Source organism: Rutidosis leptorrhynchoides, chromosome 3, assembly GCF_046630445.1.
Source record: "Rutidosis leptorrhynchoides isolate AG116_Rl617_1_P2 chromosome 3, CSIRO_AGI_Rlap_v1, whole genome shotgun sequence".
In the NCBI taxonomy this organism is placed as follows: Eukaryota; Viridiplantae; Streptophyta; class Magnoliopsida; order Asterales; family Asteraceae; genus Rutidosis; species Rutidosis leptorrhynchoides.
The window spans coordinates 688918128-688939050 of record NC_092335.1 but is presented as its reverse complement, the minus strand read 5'-3'; the positions used below and the strand labels follow the sequence as shown (position 1 = coordinate 688939050).

Below are 20923 nucleotides of genomic sequence, written 5' to 3'. Positions count from 1 at the left end.
TGAGACGTGGAAAGTGTTATGTACAGCCGCGAGTTGTTGAGGTAACTCAAGTCGGTAAGTTACTGGTCCGACACGATCAATAATCTTGAATGGTCCAATATACCTTGGATTTAATTTCCCTCGTTTACCAAATCGAACAACGCCTTTCCAAGGTGCAACTTTAAGCATGACCACCTCTCCAATTTCAAATTCTATATCTTTTCTTTTAATGTCAGCGTAGCTCTTTTGTCGACTTTGGGCGGTTTTCAACCGTTGTTGAATTTGGATGATCTTCTCGGTAGTTTCTTGTATAATCTCCGGACCCGTAATCTGTCTATCCCCCACTTCACTCCAACAAATCGGAGACCTGCACTTTCTACCATAAAGTGCTTCAAACGGCGCCATCTCAATGCTTGAATGGTAGCTGTTGTTGTAGGAAAATTCTGCTAACGGTAGATGTCGATCCCAACTGTTTCCGAAATCATTAACACATGCTCGTAGCATGTCTTCAAGTGTTTGTATCGTCCTTTCGCTCTGACCATCAGTTTGTGGATGATAGGCAGTACTCATGTCTAGACGAGTTCCTAATGCTTGCTGTAATGTCTGCCAGAATCTTGAAATAAATCTGCCATCCCTATCAGAGATAATAGAGATTGGTATTCCATGTCTGGAGATGACTTCCTTCAAATACAGTCGTGCTAACTTCTCCATCTTGTCATCTTCTCTTATTGGCAGGAAATGTGCTGATTTGGTGAGACGATCAACTATTACCCAAATAGTATCAAAACCACTTGCAGTCCTTGGCAATTTAGTGATGAAATCCATGGTAATGTTTTCCCATTTCCATTCTGGGATTTCGGGTTGTTGAAGTAGACCTGATGGTTTTTGATGCTCAGCTTTGACCTTAGAACACGTCAAACATTCTCCTACGTATTTAGCAACATCGGCTTTCATACCCGGCCACCAAAAATATTTCCTGAGATCCTTGTACATCTTCCCCGTTCCAGGATGTATTGAGTATCTGGTTTTATGAGTTTCTCTAAGTACCATTTCTCTCATATCTCCAAATTTTGGTACCCAAATCCTTTCAGCCCTATACCGGGTTCTGTCTTCCCGAATATTAAGATGTTTCTCCTATCCTTTGGGTATTTCATCCTTTAAATTTCCCTCTTTTAAAACTCCTTGTTGCGCCTCCTTTATTTGAGTAGTAAGGTTATTATGAATCATTATATTCATAGATTTTACTCGAATGGGTTCTCTGTCCTTCCTGCTCAAGGCATCGGCTACCACATTTGCCTTCCTCGGGTGGTAACGAATCTCAAAGTCGTAATCATTCAACAATTCAATCCACCTACGCTGCCTCATATTCAGTTGTTTCTGATTAAATATGTGTTGAAGACTTTTGTGGTCGGTATATATAATACTTTTGACCCCATATAAGTAGTGCCTCCAAGTCTTTAATGCAAAAACAACCGCGCCTAATTCCAAATCATGCGTCGTATAATTTTGTTCGTGAATCTTCAATTGTCTAGACGCATAAGCAATCACCTTCGTTCGTTGCATTAATACACAACCGAGACCTTGCTTTGATGCATCACAATAAATCACAAAATCATCATTCCCTTCAGGCAATGACAATATAGGTGCCGTAGTTAGCTTTTTCTTCAATAACTGAAACGCTTTCTCTTGTTCATCATTCCATTCAAATTTCTTCCCTTTATGCGTTAATGCAGTCAAGGGTTTTGCTATTCTGGAAAAGTCTTGGATGAACCTTCTGTAGTAACCAGCTAGTCCTAAAAACTGGCGTATGTGTTTCGGAGTTTTCGGGGTTTCCCACTTTTCAACAGTTTCTATCTTCGCCGGATCCACCTTAATACCTTCTTTGTTCACTATGTGACCGAGGAATTGAACTTCTTCCAACCAAAATGCACACTTTGAAAACTTAGCGTACAATTCTTCCTTCCTCAATACTTCTAACACCTTTCTCAAATGTTCATCGTGTTCTTGGTCATTCTTTGAGTAAATAAGTATGTCATCAATGAAAACAATGACAAACTTGTCAAGGTATGGTCCACACACTCGGTTCATAAGGTCCATGAACACAGCTGGTGCATTAGTTAAACCAAACGGCATGACCATAAACTCGTAATGACCGTAACGTGTTCTGAAAGCAGTCTTTGGAATATCATCTTCTTTCACCCGCATTTGATGATACCCGGAACGTAAGTCAATCTTTGAATAAACAGACGAGCCATGTAGTTGATCAAATAAGTCGTCGATTCTCGGTAGTGGGTAGCGGTTCTTGATGGTAAGTTTGTTCAACTCTCGGTAGTCGATACACAACCTGAATGTACCATCTTTCTTCTTGACAAACAAAACAGGAGCTCCCCACGGTGATGTGCTTGGTCGAATGAAACCACGCTCTAAAAGTTCTTGTAATTGGCTTTGCAGTTCTTTCATCTCGCTGGGTGCGAGTCTGTAAGGAGCACGAGCTATTGGTGCAGCACCTGGTACAAGATCTATTTGAAATTCAACGGATCGCTGTGGGGGTAATCCCGGTAATTCTTTCGAAAATACATCGGGAAATTCTTTTGCAATGGGAACATCATTGATGCTCTTTTCTTCAGTTTGTACTTTCTCGATGTGTGCTAGAACAGCATAGCAACCTTTTCTTATTAGTTTTTGTGCCTTCAAATTACTAATAATATGTAGCTTCGTGTTGCCCTTTTCTCCGTACACCATTAAGGGTTTTCCTTTTTCTCGTATAATGAGAATTGCATTTTTGTAACAAACGATCTCTGCTTTCACTTCTTTCAACCAGTCCATACCGATTATCACATCAAAACTCCCTAACTCTACTGGTATCAAATCAATCTTAAATGTTTCGCTAACCAGTTTAATTTCTCGATTCCGACATATATTATATGCTGAAATTAATTTACCATTTGCTAATTCGAGTAAAAATTTACTATCCAAAGGCGTCAATGGACAACTTAATTTAGCACAAAAATCTCTACTCATATAGCTTCTATCCGCACCCGAATCAAATAAAACGTAAGCAGATTTATTGTCAATAAGAAACGTACCCGTAACAAGCTCCGGGTCTTCCTGTGCCTCTGCCGCATTAATATTGAAAACTCTTCCGCGGCCTTGTCCATTCGTGTTCTCCTGGTTCGGGCAATTTCTAATAATGTGGCCCGGTTTTCCATATTTATAACAAACTACATTGGCATAACTTGCTCCGACACTACTTGCTCCGCCATTACTCGTTCCGACACCATTTGTTCCTTTCGTTCTATTAACCCCTGGTCCGTAGACCTCACACTTTGCCGCGCTATGACCATTTCTTTTACACTTGTTGCAAAATTTGGTGCAGAACCCCGAGTGATACTTTTCACACCTTTGGCATAGCTGCATCTGATTGTTGTTGTTGTTGCGGTTATTATTGTTGTTGGGATGATTGTTGTAGTTGCTGTTGCTGTTGTTGTTGTTGTTGTTGGGCCGTTTGTTGTAGTTGCGATTGATGTTGCGATTGTTGGGATAATTGTTGCGATTATTGTTGTAATTGCTGTTGTTGTATTGGTGATTCTTATCACCGTTTTCCTCCCACTTTCTTTTGACTTGCTTCACATTGGCCTCTTCAGCAGTCTGTTCTTTAATTCTTTCTTCAATCTGGTTCACTAGTTTGTGAGCCATTCTACATGCCTGTTGTATGGAGGCGGGCTCGTGTGAACTTATATCTTCTTGGATTCTTTCCGGTAATCCTTTCACAAATGCGTCGATCTTCTCTTCCTCATCTTCGAATGCTCCCGGACACAATAGGCACAATTCTGTGAATCGTCTTTCGTACGTGGTAATATCAAATCCTTGGGTTCATAACCCTCTAAGTTCTGTCTTGAGCTTATTGACCTCGGTTCTGGGACGGTACTTCTCGTTCATCAAGTGCTTGAATGCTGACCACGGTAGTGCGTACGCATCATCTTGTCCCACTTGCTCTAGATAGGTATTCCACCATGTTAACGCAGAACCTGTAAAGGTATGCGTAGCGTACTTCACTTTGTCCTCTTCAGTACACTTACTTATGGCAAACACCGATTCGACCTTCTCGGTCCACCGTTTTAATCCGATCGGTCCTTCAGTTCCATCAAATTCCAAAGGTTTGCAGGCAGTGAATTCTTTGTAGGTGCATCCTACACGATTTCCTGTACTGCCAGATCCAAGGTTATTGTTGGTATGTAGCGCAGCCTGTACTGCGGCTATGTTTGAAGCTAGAAAAGTACGGAATTCCTCTTCATTCATATTCACGGTGTGTCGAGTAGTCGGTGCCATTTCCTTCAAAATGATCAAATGGGACAAGTTAATCATACAGAATATTAAGAGTAGTTAATAGTATTTCGTAGTATAATATGAACTCATTTATAAAAGCTTTTTCTTCATATTAGCGTTTTATAAGTTTAAATTCGGGTAGTACCTACCCGTTAAGTTCATACTTAGTAGCTAATATACAATTCAACTACTACAATTCTATATGAAAAACTGATTGTAATAATATTTCGCGTTCAAACTTTTATACAATATTTTACAAACTTACAATACCGCTTATTTTACATAAAGCATGAAATATAGCACACAATAACTTTGATACAAGATAGTTGTGAAGATAATTCTAGCTAGTACACAAGTCGTTCAGCAAAGGCAATAAAGACACGTAATTCATACGTCCAGAAACAAGTCATGCATTCTGGTTTTACTAGGACTACTTCCCATCCTTGGTCTTGTGGAACATAACCGTTATGGCCGTTGATAAGACAGCGTGTTGTAACGTCGTCAAAGGGACGAGGGTTACGTAATGACCAACAGTCTCATAATAACCTAAAAACCTCATTTCTTACCCCAATTACTGACTCCGTCACTTGTGGGAACGTTTTGTTTAATAGTTGTAGCCCGATGTTCTTGTTCTCACTTTGGTGAGAAGCGAACATTACTAACCCGTAAGCATAACATGCTTCTTTATGTTGCATGTTAGCCGCTTTTTCTAAATCACGAAGTCCTATATTCGGATATACTGAGTCAAAATAATTTCTTAACCCGTTGCGTAAAATAGCATTTGGGTTCCCCGCAATATATGCGTCAAAGTAAACACATCGTAACTTATGGATTTCCCAATGTGATATCCCCCATCTTTCGAACGAAAGCCTTTTATAAACCAAGGCATTCTTGGAACGTTCTTCGAATGTCTTACAAACTGATCTCGCCTTAAATAGTTGTGCCGAGGAATTCTGACCGACTCTAGACAAGATTTCATCAATCATGTCTCCGGGTAGGTCTCTTAAAATATTGGGTTGTCTATCCATTTTGTGTTTTTATACTGTAAAATAGACAAGAGTTAGATTCATAAAAAAATACTTATTAATACAAGCAATTTTTACATATATCATAAAGCATAAGCACACTATATTACATATATTACACCACACGAATACAACTATCTTATTTCGACTCGCTCGTTTCTTCTTGTTCGGTTTTGGTTCGTTTTGCCAAGTTTCTAGGGATATATGATGTTCCCCTAATACGAGCCGTCGTTGTCCACATTGGTTTAGAAAAACCTGGTGGTTTAGAGGTTCCCGGGTCATTGTTACAACTTAAGGACTTCGGGGGTTGACGATACATATAAAGTTCATCGGGGTTGGAATTAGATTTCTCTATTTTTATGCCCTTTCCCTTATTATTTTCTTTTGCCTTTTTAAATTCAGTTGGGGTAATTTCTATAACATCATCGGAATTCTCGTCGGAATCCGATTCATCGGAGAATTGGTAATCCTCCCAATATTTTGCTTCCTTGGCGGAAACACCATTGACCATAATTAACCTTGGTCGGTTGGTTGAGGATTTTCTTTTACTTAACCGTTTTATTATTTCCCCCACCGGTTCTATTTCTTCATCCGGTTCCGATTCTTCTTCCGGTTCCGACTCTTCTTCCGGTTCCTCTTCGGGAACTTGTGAATCAGTCCACGAATCATTCCAATTTACATTTGACTCTTCATTATTATTAGGTGAGTCAATGAGACTTGTTCTAGAGGTAGACATCTATCACATAATATCAAACGCGTTAAGAGATTAATATATCACATAATATTCACATGTTAAAAATATATAGTTTCCAACAAAATTTGTTAAGCAATCATTTTTCAAGTAAACACGGTCGAAATCCAGACTCACTAATGCATCCTAACAAACTCGATAAGACACACTAATGTAAAATTCTGGTTCTCTAAGACTAACGCTCTGATACCAACTGAAATGTCCCGTTCTTATTGATTAAAAACGTTCCATATTAATTGATTTCATTGCGAGGTTTTGACCTCTATATGAGACATTTTTCAAAGACTGCATTCATTTTTAAAACAAACCATAACCTTTATTTCATAATAAAGTTTTAAAAAGCTTTACGTAGATTATCAAATAATGATAATCTAAAATATCATGTTTACACACGACCATTACATAATGGTTTACAATACAAATATGTTACATCGAAATCAGTTTCTTGAATGCAGTTTTTACACAATATCATACAAACATGGACTCCAAATCTTGTCCTTATTTTAGTATGCAACAGCGGAAGCTCTTAGTATTCACCTGAGAATAAACATGCTTTAAACGTCAACAAAAATGTTGGTGAGTTATAGGTTTAACCTATATATATCAAATCGTAACAATAGACCACAAGATTTCATATTTCAATACACATCCCATACATAGAGATAAAAATCATTCATATGGTGAACACCTGGTAACCGACATTAACAAGATGCATATATATAAGAATATCCCCATCATTCCGGGACACCCTTCAGATATGATATAAATTTCGAAGTACTAAAGCATCCGGTACTTTGGATGGGGTTTGTTAGGCCCAATAGATCTATCTTTAGGATTCGCGTCAATTAGGGTGTCTGTTCCCTAATTCTTAGATTACCAGACTTAATAAAAAGGGGCATATTCGATTTCGATAATTCAACCATAGAATGTAGTTTCACGTACTTGTGTCTATTTTGTAAATCATTTATAAAACCTGCATGTATTCTCATCCCAAAAATATTAGATTTTAAAAGTGGGACTATAACTCACTTTCACAGATTTTTACTTCGTCAGGAAGTAAGACTTGGCCACTGGTTGATTCACGAACCTATAACAATATATACATATATATCAAAGTATGTTTAAAATATATTTACAACACTTTTAATATATTTTGATGTTTTAAGTTTATTAAGTCAGCTGTCCTCGTTAGTAACCTACAACTAGTTGTCCACAGTTAGATGTACAGAAATAAATTGATAAATATTATCTTGAATCAATCCATGACCCAGTGTATACGTATCTCAGTATTGATCACAACTCAAACTATATATATTTTGGAATCAACCTCAACCCTGTATAGCTAACTCCAACATTCACATATAGAGTGTCTATGGTTGTTCCGAAATATATATAGATGTGTCGACATGATAGGTCGAAACATTGTATATGTGTCTATGGTATCTCAAGATTACATAATATACAATACAAGTTGATTAAGTTATGGTTGGAATAGATTTGTTACCAATTTTCACGTAGCTAAAATGAGAAAAATTATCCAATCTTGTTTTACCCATAACTTCTTCATTTTAAATCCGTTTTGAGTGAATCAAATTGCTATGGTTTCATATTGAACTCTATTTTATGAATCTAAACAGAAAAGTATAGGTTTGTAGTCGAAAAAATAAGTTACAAGTCGTTTTTGTAAAGGTAGTCATTTCAGTCGAAAGAACGACGTCTAGATGACCATTTTAGAAAACATACTTCCACTTTGAGTTTAACCATAATTTTTGGATATAGTTTCATGTTCATAATAAAAATCATTTTCTCAGAATAAAAACTTTTAAATCAAAGTTTATCATAGTTTTTAATTAACTAACCCAAAACAGCTCGCGGTGTTACTACGACGGCGTAAATCCGATTTTACGGTGTTTTTCGTGTTTCCAGGTTTTAAATCATTAAGTTAGCATATCATATAGATATAGAACATATGTGTAGTTAATTTTAAAAGTCAAGTTAGAAGAATTAACTTTTGTTTGCGAACAAATTTATAATTAACTAAACTATGTTCTAGTGATTACGAGTTTAAACCTTCGAATAAGATAGTTTTATATATATGAATCGAATGATGTTATGAACATCATTACTACCTTAAGTTTAGTAGGTAAACCTACTGGAAGTGACAAGAAATGATCTAGCTTCAAAGGATCTTGGATGGCTTGAAAGTTCTTGAAGTAGGATCATGACACAAAAACAAGTTCAAGTAAGATTTTTACTCGAATTAAGATAGTTTATAGTTATAAAAATTGAATCAAAGTTTGAATATGAATATTACCTTGAATAAGAAAGATAACCTACTGTATATAACAAAGGTTTCTTGATCTTAGATGATTACTTGGAATGGATTAGAAAGCTTGGAAATAAATTAGTAAACTTGAAGGGATTTTTGAAGTGTTCTTGAAGTGTTCTTCCTATGATGATTATAGCTTGATTCTTGAAGTGATTTTTGATGAAGATGATGATTAACTACTGGAAAAATACGTTCATAATAGTGTGTGTGTGTGTGTGTTGAGAGAGAATTAGAAAGAGAATTGGAAGTGAAATGGAGTGAATGATGAGTGGTAATTGGTGAGTGGTGAGTGGGGTTAAAAGGAGTTCTAGTTAGTTGACTAGCTCATGGTAGAAGTTAAAATTGATTAGTCATACATGACATAATCAAGAGTGGAATCCCATGCTAGTTCCTATTGGTATATACTCATAGTAATTACGTTTTGAAGCTGTGTATAATACGGGTAAGAATACGACTAGAATTCTTGATGAAAGAAAAGAATGGAAAAGTAACTGTAACCATTTTCGTTAAGTATGAGTGTTTTGATATATGTCTTGAAGTCTTCCAAAAGTATTTTAATACATCTAAATACACTACATGTATATACATTTTAACTGAGTCGTTAAGTCATCGTTAGTCGTTACATGTAAGTGTTGTTTTGAAACCTTTAAGTTAACGATCTCAATTAATGTTGTTAACCCATTATTTATTATATCTAATGAGATGTAAATTATTATATTATCATGATATTATGATATATTAATATATCTTAATATGATATATATACATTTAAATGTCGTTACAACGATAATCGTTACATATATGTCTCGTTTTGAAATCCTTAAGTTAGTAGTCTTGTTTATATGTATATAACTCATTGTTAATATACTTATGGAGATACTTACTTATCATAATCTCATGTTAACCATATGTATATCCATATATATATCGTCATGTCGTTTTTACAAGTTTTAACGTTCGTGAATCGCCGGTCAACTTGGGTGGTCAATTGTCTATATGAAACATATTTCAATTAATCAAGTCTTAACAAGTTTGATTGCTTAACATGTTGGAAACATTTAATCATGTAAATATCAATGTAAATTAATATATATAAACATGGAAAAGTTCGGGTCACTACAACTATTACATCAAAACTCTCTAACTCTACTGGTATCAAATCAATCTTAAATATTTCGCTACCCAGTTTAATTTCTCGATTCTGGCATATATTATCTGCTGAAATTAATTTACCGTTTGCTAATTCGAGTAAAAATTTACTATCCATCGGCGTCAATGGACAACTTAATTTAGCACAAAAATCTCTACTCATATAGCTTCTATCCGCACCCGAATCAAATAAAACGTAAGCAGATTTATTGTCAATAAGAAACGTTCCCGTAACAAGCTCCGGGTCTTCCTGTGCCTCTGCCGCATTAATATTGAAAACTCTTCCGCGGCCTTGTCCATTCGTGTTCTCCTGTTTCGGGTAATTTCTAATAATGTGGCCCGGTTTTCCACATTTATAACAAACTACATTGGCATAACTTGCTCCGACACTACTTGCTCCGCCATTACTCGTTCCAACACCATTTGTTCCTTTCGTTCTGTTAACCCCTGGTCCGTAGACCTCACACTTCGCCGCGCTATGACCATTTCTTTTACACTTGTTGCAAAATTTGGTGCAGAACCCCGAGTGATACTTTTCACACCTTTGGCATAGCTGCTTCTGATTGTTGTTGTTGTTGCGGTTGTTATTGTTGTTGGGATGATTGTTGTAGTTGCTGTCGTTGTTGTTGTTGTTGTTGTTGGGCTGTTTGTTGTAGTTTCGATTGATGTTGCGATTGTTGGGATAATTGTTGCGATTATTATTGTAATTGCTGTTGTTGTTGTATTGGTGATTCTTATCACCGTTTTCCTCCCATTTTCTTTTGACTTGCTTCACATTGGCCTCTTCAGCCATCTGTTTTTTAATTCTTTCCTCAATCTGGTTCACTAGTTTGTGAGCCATTCTAAATGCCTGTTGTATGGAGGCGGGCTCGTGTGAACTTATATCTTCTTGGATTCTTTCCGGTAATCCTTTCACAAACGCGTCGATCTTCTCTTCCTCATCTTCGAACGCTCCCGGACACAATAGGCACAATTCTGTGAATCATCTTTCGTACGTGGTAATATCAAATCCTTGGGTTCGTAACCCTCTAAGTTCTGTCTTGAGCTTATTAACCTCGGTTCTGGGACGGTACTTCTCGTTCATCAAGTGCTTGAATGCTGACCACGGTAGTGCGTACGCATCATCTTGTCCCACTTGCTCTAGATAGGTATTCCACCATGTTAACGCAGAACCTGTGAAGTTATGCGTAGCGTACTTCACTTTGTCCTCTTCAGTACACTTACTTATGGCAAACACCGATTCGACCTTCTCGGTCCACCGTTTTAATCCGATCGGTCCTTCGGTTCCATCAAATTCCAAAGGTTTGCAGGCAGTGAATTCTTTGTAGGTGCATCCTACACGATTTCCTGTACTGCTAGATCTAAGGTTATTGTTGGTATGTAGCGCAGCCTGTACTGCGGCTATGTTTGAAGCTAGAAAAGTACGGAATTCCTCTTCATTCATATTCACGGTGTGTCGAGTAGTCGGTGCCATTTCCTTCAAAATAGTCAAATGGGACAAGTTAATCATACAGAATATTAAGAGTAGTTAATAGTATTTCGTAGCATAATATGAACTCATTTATAAAAGCTTTTTCTTCATATTAGCGTTTTATAAGTTTAAATTCGGGTAGTACCTACCCGTTAAGTTCATACTTAGTAGCTAATATACAATTCAACTACTACAATTCTATATGAAAAACTGATTATAATAATATTTTGCGTTCAAACTTTTATACAATATTTTACAAACTTACAATACCGCTTATTTTACATAAAGCATGAAATATAGCACACAATAACTTCGATACAAGATAGTTGTGAAGATAATTCTAGCTAGTACACAAGTCGTTCAGCAAAGGCAATAAAGACACGTAATTCATACGTCCAGAAACAAGTCATGCATTCTGGTTTTACTAGGACTACTTCCTATCCTTGGTCTTGTGGAACATAATCGTTATGGCCGTTGATAAGACAGCGTGTTGTAACGTCGTCAAAGGGACGAGGGTTACGTAATGACCAACAGTCTCGTAATAACCTAAAAACCTCATTTCTTACCCCAATTACCGACTCCGTCACTTGTGGGAATGTTCTGTTTAATAGTTGTAGCCCGATGTTCTTTTTCTCACTTTGGTGAGAAGCGAACATTACTAACCCGTAAACATAGCATGCTTCTTTATGTGGCATGTTAGCCGCTTTTTCTAAATCATGAAGTCCTATATTCGGATACATTGAGTCAAAATAATTTCTTAACCCGTTGCGTAAAATAGCATTTGGGTTCTCCGCAATATATGTGTCAAAGTAAACACATCGTAACTTATGGGTTTCCCAATGTGATATCCTCCATATTTCAAACGAAAGTCTCTTATAAACCAAGACATTCTTGGAACGTTCTTCGAATGTCTTACAAACTGATTTCGCCGTAAATAGTTGTGCCGAAGAATTCTGACCGACTCTAGACAAGATTTCATCAATCATGTCTCCGGGTAGGTCTCTTAAAATATTGGGTTGTCTATCCATTTTGTGTTTTTATACTGTAAGATAGACAAGAGTTAGATTCATAAAAAAAATACTTATTAATACAAGCAATTTTTACATATATCATAAAGCATGAGCACACTATATTACATATATTACACCACACGAATACAACTATTTTATTCCGACTCGCTCGTTTCTTCTTCTTCGGTTTTGGTTCGTTTTTCCAAGTTTCTAGGGATATATGATGTTCCCCTAATACGAGCTATCGTTTTCCACAACGGTTTAGAAAAACCTGGTGGTTTAGAGGTTCCCGGGTCATTGTTACAACTTAAGGGCTTCGGGGGTTGACGATACATATAAAGTTCATCGGGGTTGGAATTAGATTTCTCTATTTTTATCCCCTTTCCCTTATTATTTTCTTTTGCCTTTTTAAATTCAGTTGGGGTAATTTCTATAACATCATCGGAATTCTCGTCGGAATCCGATTCATCGGAGAATTGGTAATCCTCCCAATATTTTGCTTCCTTGGCGGAAACACCATTGACCATAATTAACCTTGGTCGCTTGGTTGAAGATTTTTTACTTAACCGTTTTATTATTTCCCCCACCGGTTCTATTTCCTCCTCCGGTTCCTCCTCTTCCGGTTCTGATTCTTCTTCCGGTTCTGATTCTTCTTCCGGTTCTTCTTCGGGAACTTGTGAATCAGTCCAATATATATTCGACTCTTCGTTATTATTAGGTGAGTCAATGGGATTTGTGCTAGAGGTAGACATCTATCACATAATATCAAACATGTTAAGAGATTAATATATCACATAATATATACATGTTAATAATATATAGTTTCCAACAAAAATGTTAAGCAATCATTTTTAAAGAAAACACGGTCGAAGTCCAGACTCACTAATGCATCCTAACAAACTCGATAAGACACACTAATGCAAATTTTCTGGTTCTCTAAGACCAACGCTCGGATACCAACTGAAATGTCCCGTTCTTATTGATTAAAAACGTTCCATATTAATTGATTTCGTTGCGAGGTTTTGACCTCTATATGAGACGTTTTTCAAAGACTGCATTCATTTTTAAAACAAACCATAACCTTTATTTCATAAATAAAGGTTTAAAAAGATTTACGTAGATTATCAAATAATGATAATCTAAAATATCCTGTTTACACACGACCATTACATAATGGTTTACAATACAAATATGTTACATCGAAATCAGTTTTTTGAATGCAGTTTTTACACAATATCATACAAACATGGACTCCAAATCTTGTCCTTATTTTAGTATGCAACAGCAGAAGCTCTTAGTATTCACCTGAGAATAAACATGCTTTAAACGTCAACAAAAATGTTGGTGAGTTATAGGTTTAACCTATATATATCAAATCGTAACAATAGACCACAAGATTTCATATTTCAATACACATCCCATACATAGAGATAAAAATCATTCATATAGTGAACACCTGGTAATCGACATTAACAAGATGCATATATAAGAATATCCCCATCATTCCGGGACACCCTTCTGATATGATATAAATTTCGAAGTACTAAAGCATCCGATACTTTGGATGGGGTTTGTTAGGCCCAATAGATCTATCTTTAGGATTCGCGTCAATTAGGGTGTCTGTTCCCTAATTCTTAGATTACCAGACTTAATAAAAAGGGGCATATTCGATTTCGATAATTCAACTATAGAATGTAGTTTCACGTACTTGTGTCTATTTTGTAAATCATTTATAATACCTGCATGTATTCTCATCCCAAAAATATTAGATTTTAAAAGGGGGACTATAACTCACTTTCACAGATTTTTACTTCGTCGGGAAGTAAGACTTGGCCACTGGTTGATTCACGAACCTATAACAATATATACATATATATCAAAGTATGTTCAAAATATATTTATAACACTTTTAATATATTTTGATGTTTTAAGTTTATTAAGTCAGCTGTCCTCGTTAGTAACCTACAACTAGTTGTCCACAGTTAGATGTACAGAAATAAATCGATAAATATTATCTTGAATCAATCCACGACCCAGTGTATACGTATCTCAGTATTGATCACAACTCAAACTATATATATTTTGGAATCAACCTCAACCCTGTATAGCTAACTCCAACATTCACATATAGAGTGTCTATGGTTGTTCCGAAATATATATAGATGTGTCGACATGATAGGTCGAAACATTGTATACGTGTCTATGGTATCTCAAGATTACATAATATACAATACAAGTTGATTAAGTTATGGTTGGAATAGATTTGTTACCAATTTTCACGTAGCTAAAATGAGAAAAATTATCCAATCTTGTTTTACCCATAACTTCTTCATTTTAAATCCGTTCTGAGTGAATCAAATTGCTATAGTTTTATATTGAACTCTATTTTATGAATCTAAACAGAAAAAGTATAGGTTTATAGTCGAGAAAATAAGTTACAAGTCATTTTTGTAAATGTAGTCATTTCAGTCGAAAGAACGACGTCTAGATGACCATTTTAGAAAACATACTTCCACTTTGAGTTTAACCATAATTTTTGGATATAGTTTCATGTTCATAATAAAAATCATTTTCCCAGAATAACAACTTTTAAATCAAAGTTTATCATAGTTTTTAATTAACTAACCCAAAACAGCCCGCGGTGTTACTACGACTGCGTAAATCCGGTTTTACGGTATTTTTCGCGTTTCCAGGTTTTAAATCATTAAGTTAGCATATCATATAGATATAGAACATTTGTTTAGTTGATTTTAAAAGTCAAGTTAGAAGGATTAACTTTTATTTGCGAACAAGTTTAGAATTAACTAAACTATGTTCTAGTGATTACAAGTTTAAACCTTCGAATAAGATAGCTTTATATGTATGAATCGAATGATGTTATGAACATCATTACTACCTCAAGTTCCTTGTATAAACCTACTGGAAATGAGAAAAATAGATCTAGCTTCAAAGGATCCTTGGATGGCTTGAAAGTTCTTGAAGCAGAATCATGACACGAAAACAATTTCAAGTAAGATTTCCACTCGAAATAAGATTGTTATAGTTATAGAAATTGAATTAAAGTTTGAATATGATTATTACCTTGTATTAGAAAGATAACCTACTGTAAGTAACAAAGGTTTCTTGATCTTGGATGATTACTTGGAATGGATTTAGAAAACTTGGAAGTAAACTTGCAATCTTGGAAGTATTCTTGATTTTATGAAACTAGAACTTTTGGAATTTATGAAGAACACTTAGAACTTGAAGATAGAACTTGAGAGAGATCAATTAGATGAAGAAAATTGAAGAATGAAAGTGTTTGTAGGTGTTTTTGGTCGTTGTTGTATGGATTAGATATAAAGGATATGTAATTTTGTTTTCATGTAAATAAGTTATGAATGATTACTCATATTTTTGTAATTTTATGAGATATTTCATGCTAGTTGCCAAATGATGGTTCCCACATGTGTTAGGTGATTCACATGGGCTACTAAGAGCTGATCATTGGAGTGTATATACCAATAGTACATACATCTAAAAGCTGTGTATTGTACGAGTACGAATACGGGTGCATACGAGTAGAATTGTTGATGAAACTGAACGAGTATGTAATTGTAAGCATTTTTGTTAAGTAGAAGTATTTTGATATGTGTCTTGAAGTCTTTCAAAAGTGTATGAATACATATTAAAACACTACATGTATATACATTTTAACTGAGTCGTTAAGTCATCGTTAGTCGTTACATGTAAATGTTGTTTTGAAACCTTTAGGTTAACGATCTTGTTGAATGTTGTTAACCCATTGTTTATTATAATAAATGAGATGTTAAATTATTATATTATCATGATATTATGATATATAATATATCTTAGTATGATATATATACAGTTAAATGTCGTTACAACGATAATCGTTACATATATGTCTCGTTTCGAAATCATTAAGTTAGTAGTCTTATTTTTACATATGTATTGCATTGTTAATACACTTAATAATATATTTACTTATCATTTAACATAATTAACCAAGTGTATCAATATCTTAATATGATTCATATGTACCTAGTAAGACGTTGTTATAACGATAATCGTTATATATATCGTTTTCGAGTTTCTTAAATTAATAGTCTCATTTTTATGTATATAACTCATTGTTAAAATACCTAATGAGATACATACTTATAATAAAATCATGTTAACTATATATATAACCATATATATGTCATCGTATAGTTTTTACAAGTTTTAACGTTCGTGAATCACCGGTCAACTTGGGTGGTCAATTGTCTATATGAAACCTATTTCAATTAATCAAGTCTTAACAAGTTTGATTGCTTAACATGTTGGAAATACTTAATCATGTAAATAACAATTTTATTTAATATATATATAAACATGGAAAAGTTCGGGTCACTACAACGTTCATGTTCTTCATCACCTTCAATTTGTAATTTGTGAATTCTTCTCATGATGATCCTTACAATGAATTGAGCCGAAATACATGATCTATATCATAATCCTAAACTCGTTCATCATCAAAATAAATCAACAACAAGATATATAAAGCTATTTGATTCGTGTTCTTCATTCTTTGAAAAGTCAAGGCGATTAGGTCTCCGGAATAATCAGGAACGATTTGAGGAAATGTGAAAATGTAGAAGTGTTCACAATCTCATCATGAAACTATCTGCAAAATCTCAGTTCCTAAATCGAAGCAATGAATTCGAATTTCAAGGTCAAAGATTCGAGATAAAGTCAACTGTTTGTGTTCATCATTAAATTCATGAATTATGTGATGATTTAGCTTTAGTTAATGATTCACGAGTGTTTATGGATTGATTTTGAACAACTTTGATGAAGGAATCACAACTTGAAAGTTTTTTTTTTTTTTTTTGAAATGCACAACTTGAAAGTGTTTGATTCGAAAAATCACTCTTGAAGTTTATAAGAAGACTCTCGCTCGTTACTGTTCATCATCAGAGTAATTCGATAAAAGTCAATCACATGTGATTGTAAAACCCAATTAGATGTGATTCTGCATGTTAAATCCAATCACATGTGATTGTAAAATCCAATCACATGTGATGGAAATCTGATCTAAGGTCCGAGATTTGTCCATTCTCAACTTAAATTAAGAATGTGAATAAATACAACTCTGTATGTTGGATTTTAGAGTTTTTGGAAACAGATATCCAACTGCTTTGAGCTAAACTAATAGAGACATTTGCATTAGCACTCGCAACATTATACTCTTAGCCAATCATACCTTCTTTTCACTATCTCATCCTGTTGAGATGTTGGCCAAGTGTGAAATTTCTCATCCAGATCTTCTTGAGCGGGGTTCATTGGTCTGAATCGGTTTGCTGGCCACGGCTGTCAAAATCAACTAACACGAACGGGCTGGCTCAACCATGGTCATCATGAGTAGGCAACAGGTCGCACACATGTAGTACTTTTACAATGAGTTTCTTAATGAGACCTGGTAAGTCAATGAAAAATGTTCAGTGATATGTTGATGTGATTAGGTGATCCTGAACACAAAGTGACCATCAGTATTATTTTAATTTTAATTAGCTGTAAGGTTCTTTTGATTAGTCATCATTGGGTACAACTGTTTTCCCAAAAAAAAGATTATTTTGATTTATCTGCAGTCTTGACTAAAATACTAGCAAAATATAATGTATGAAGTTTTTAGCCACCAATCACCTCAACTCAACACATGGTTATGCTTTAAGTGTAATCTGTAATAATTTTTGAAGCAATTGTTAATTATACCAAGGGGTTATTTAAAATATCCAATAACACTCGTATCATTTATTTATTTCAGTTGACCAATATTGAACAATATTAAACCCCATTAAAATGAAAGTTGCAGGAGCTTTCCTTCTCCTTTCTCCCAAATCTTTATTTAGATGATCTCTTAACACTAATGTTTTTTGAGGTGCTAAACATGAATAAATTTGTGACATCAACTTCATCAAATCACTTCAAGTTAAAACCAGCATGTCGATTTGATGTGTTCTTAAGCTTCAGAGGATCCAATACAAGAAAGAATTTCACAGACCACCTATTGAAAGATTTAAAGCAGAATGGATATCATCCGTTTCATGACAGTATACTCAATCGGGGGGATATATTGATTCTGAGCTGCTTAAAGCGATTGAGGAATCGAGGATGTCTATTGTATTATTCTCAAAAAACTATGCGGATTTCAAGTGGTGCCTTGATGAGCTGGTAAAGATCATGTATTGCCGAAAGTATTCTCAATAGATTGTTCTACCTGTATTTCTGGATGTAGAACCGTCTGATGTCTGAAAGCAGCTGGGTTTTTTTGCTCAGGCATTTAAAGATCACGGATGGAAATTTGACGACTACAGAGTTGAGGGTTGGAGGAAGGCTCTAGAAGATGCTGGCAAATTGTCAGGTCTGCACTTGCAAAACGATGCCAATGGGTACTAACCTGAGTTTCTCAAGCAATTTATCTTAAGTTTTTTTTTCCTCTTAGACCATCTTTAACCATGGCGGGCGTGTTGACGTGTTGATGGGTAGGGGTGCTTGGCGGACGTGCTGGTCAGGGCCGGCCCTATGTAATTTGAGGCCCCGTGCGAGATGGTAAAAAGGGGCCCTCCCTAAATTATTCGTGTTCGGGATAACTGCATTAGAGTCTTAAAATACACATACGAATAGTCGAAATTTTGTGTTAGGAAAAGATGATTGCTGATTAGATGTTGAAAAAGGATCTTTAGACAAGGGCACTTGGGGATTAAATGGAGTGAATGGTGTTTTAGACAAGGACAGCTGCTGACAAAAAGGTTGAAATGGTGTATGCAAGCATGATTGAAAAGTAGGAGAAGAAGAAAGTGATTTTTTGATCCCACATCGGTAGTGTAACTCAAAAAGATACATTATAAAATCAGAAGTCTTGGATTGTAAATCAAAATGATTAAAGATGGGCCTGATTTCTTAAGTCCAGATCTATTTCTACCATTCTTAAGGTGTTGGGCTGAAAATAATTGAGTTTTGGGCTAAAAATACTTGTTTGTTTTAAAATTATTGGGCCCTAAAAAATATGGGGCCCTGTGCAGTTGCACTGCCTTTGGGCCGGCCCTGGTGCTGGTAAACTGGTTAATAATGGGGTGGGGTGTTGTTTTAAAATATGATTGAAAGTTGGGGTAAAAAGGGATATAAAAATAGAAAAAAGGACCAATCAAAAGTGACCACGTCGACCAAATTGAACAACACGCCTTAACTTTATGCGTGCAACCATCCAGCACGCCTTAGGAGCACGCCATCAGCACTCCCCACTATAGGCTTGCTAGGTGTGTGCTAGGAGCACATGGCCCCAACACGCCACCGTTAGTGATGGTCTTAGAAATTTCCTTTTGGGATTGTTGGAAATTTGGCATCATTTGGGCTATGTTTCAGTCCATTAGTAACTATGGAGTATTAAATTATATTTCTGACATCTGTTTTGAGTAATTAGTTTGTTTGTTACATAGTCATATCGTATCGGTCATTTAATTTTAATTATAATTTTAAATTCTAAGTGGAAGGTTTTGAGATGTTATAAACTACATATGTATACACCTTTAGATGGTGGTTATTGAACTTCATAATACACACATATATAATAGGGTAAGGGTGAAGATATCAACCTATAACTGAAAATTGCCTAATATGAGCCAAAGTTTTGCAACGGTTCTGAATTAAGTCTGAGAGTCTTCGGATAACCCCTTTAACATTGTGAAATATATTATTGCTTTCTTTTCTTTGGAAGGTATGAAGAAAAGTTGGTGAGCAAAATTATTAAAGAAGTTGCGAAGTACTTAAAACGGCCATCTCTCAATGTAGCATACCACCCTGTTGGCATAGAATCTCGTATGACAGAAATCATAGAATTGCTACAAATGGAAACAAATGATGTACGGATAGTTGTTGTTTGGGGTAGTGGTGGCTTAAGCAAGACTACAATTGTTAAAGCTACATTTAACTATATCTGTTCTGAATTTGAAAGCAGTAGTTTTCTTGAAGATGTCAAGGATTCAGAGAAATCCACTTCGCAGAATAAGCTGATTTGGGATCTTATGACTGATAAAACTCCAAAAATAAAAAATGTTCCTCGTGCAACTGAGGAGATCCGACAGATTTTTATGTTTCAAAGGGTTCTTGTTGTTCTTGATGACATTAATAAGTTTGAACACTTGGAAATGTTAGCGATTGATGCTTGTTTCTTTTGTCCAGGAAGCAGAATAATAATAACCACCAGAGATATAGCTTCGGTCGGTTCTCTAAAGATAAATGCTGTCTATTCTCCCGAAGCTCTAAATGAATATGAGTCTCTGAGACTATTCAGTCTATATGCTTTTGGAAATGTCCATTCACATAAAGGCTACGAGATGCTTACAACGGATGTAGTCCAATATGCTAGCGGGATTCCGCTAGTTCTTAAGACTATTGGTTCCTCTAGCTCCAAGTTGAGCAAGTCTGAATGGCAAGATAACCTTAGAAAATTAAAAAAAGTTCCTAATGACGATGTTCAGGGAAAACTTAAAGTAAGTTTTGACACACTTGATTCTGAATAAAAGGAAACATTACTAAACATTTGTTGTTTCTTCATTGGGATGGAGAAAGATTTTATGGTCAATGTAATGGAAGACTCCAATTGCTTTCTTGAAATTTGTTTTAAGACACTAGTTAATCGAGCTCTTGTAAGTATTGACGACGGAGTGCTATCGATGCATAACTTAATTAGAGACATGGGTCGGGAAATTGTCCGGCAAGAATCCGTCAAGGAGCCTGGAGGACGAAGCAGACTGTGGGATCATGATGACATTTCTGACGTATTTAGACAATGTTCGGTATAAGTTATGGGTTTCTTTCCTTTTATTTTTTCCTGCTGAT

The 20923-nt window shown here is 35.4% G+C and overlaps 1 protein-coding gene across 1 annotated transcript; it reads left to right on the top strand.

The window, feature by feature from the left end:
- The first annotated feature begins 18196 nt into the window (after window positions 1-18196).
- Window positions 18197-20604, top strand: LOC139902724 (disease resistance protein RPV1-like). Its single transcript, XM_071885329.1, has 4 exons — window positions 18197-18256; window positions 18344-18474; window positions 18572-18634; window positions 19800-20604. Exons 1-4 carry the CDS (start codon window positions 18197-18199, stop codon window positions 20602-20604), a joined length of 1059 nt encoding a protein of 352 aa, XP_071741430.1.
- Window positions 20605-20923: the final 319 nt, after the last annotated feature.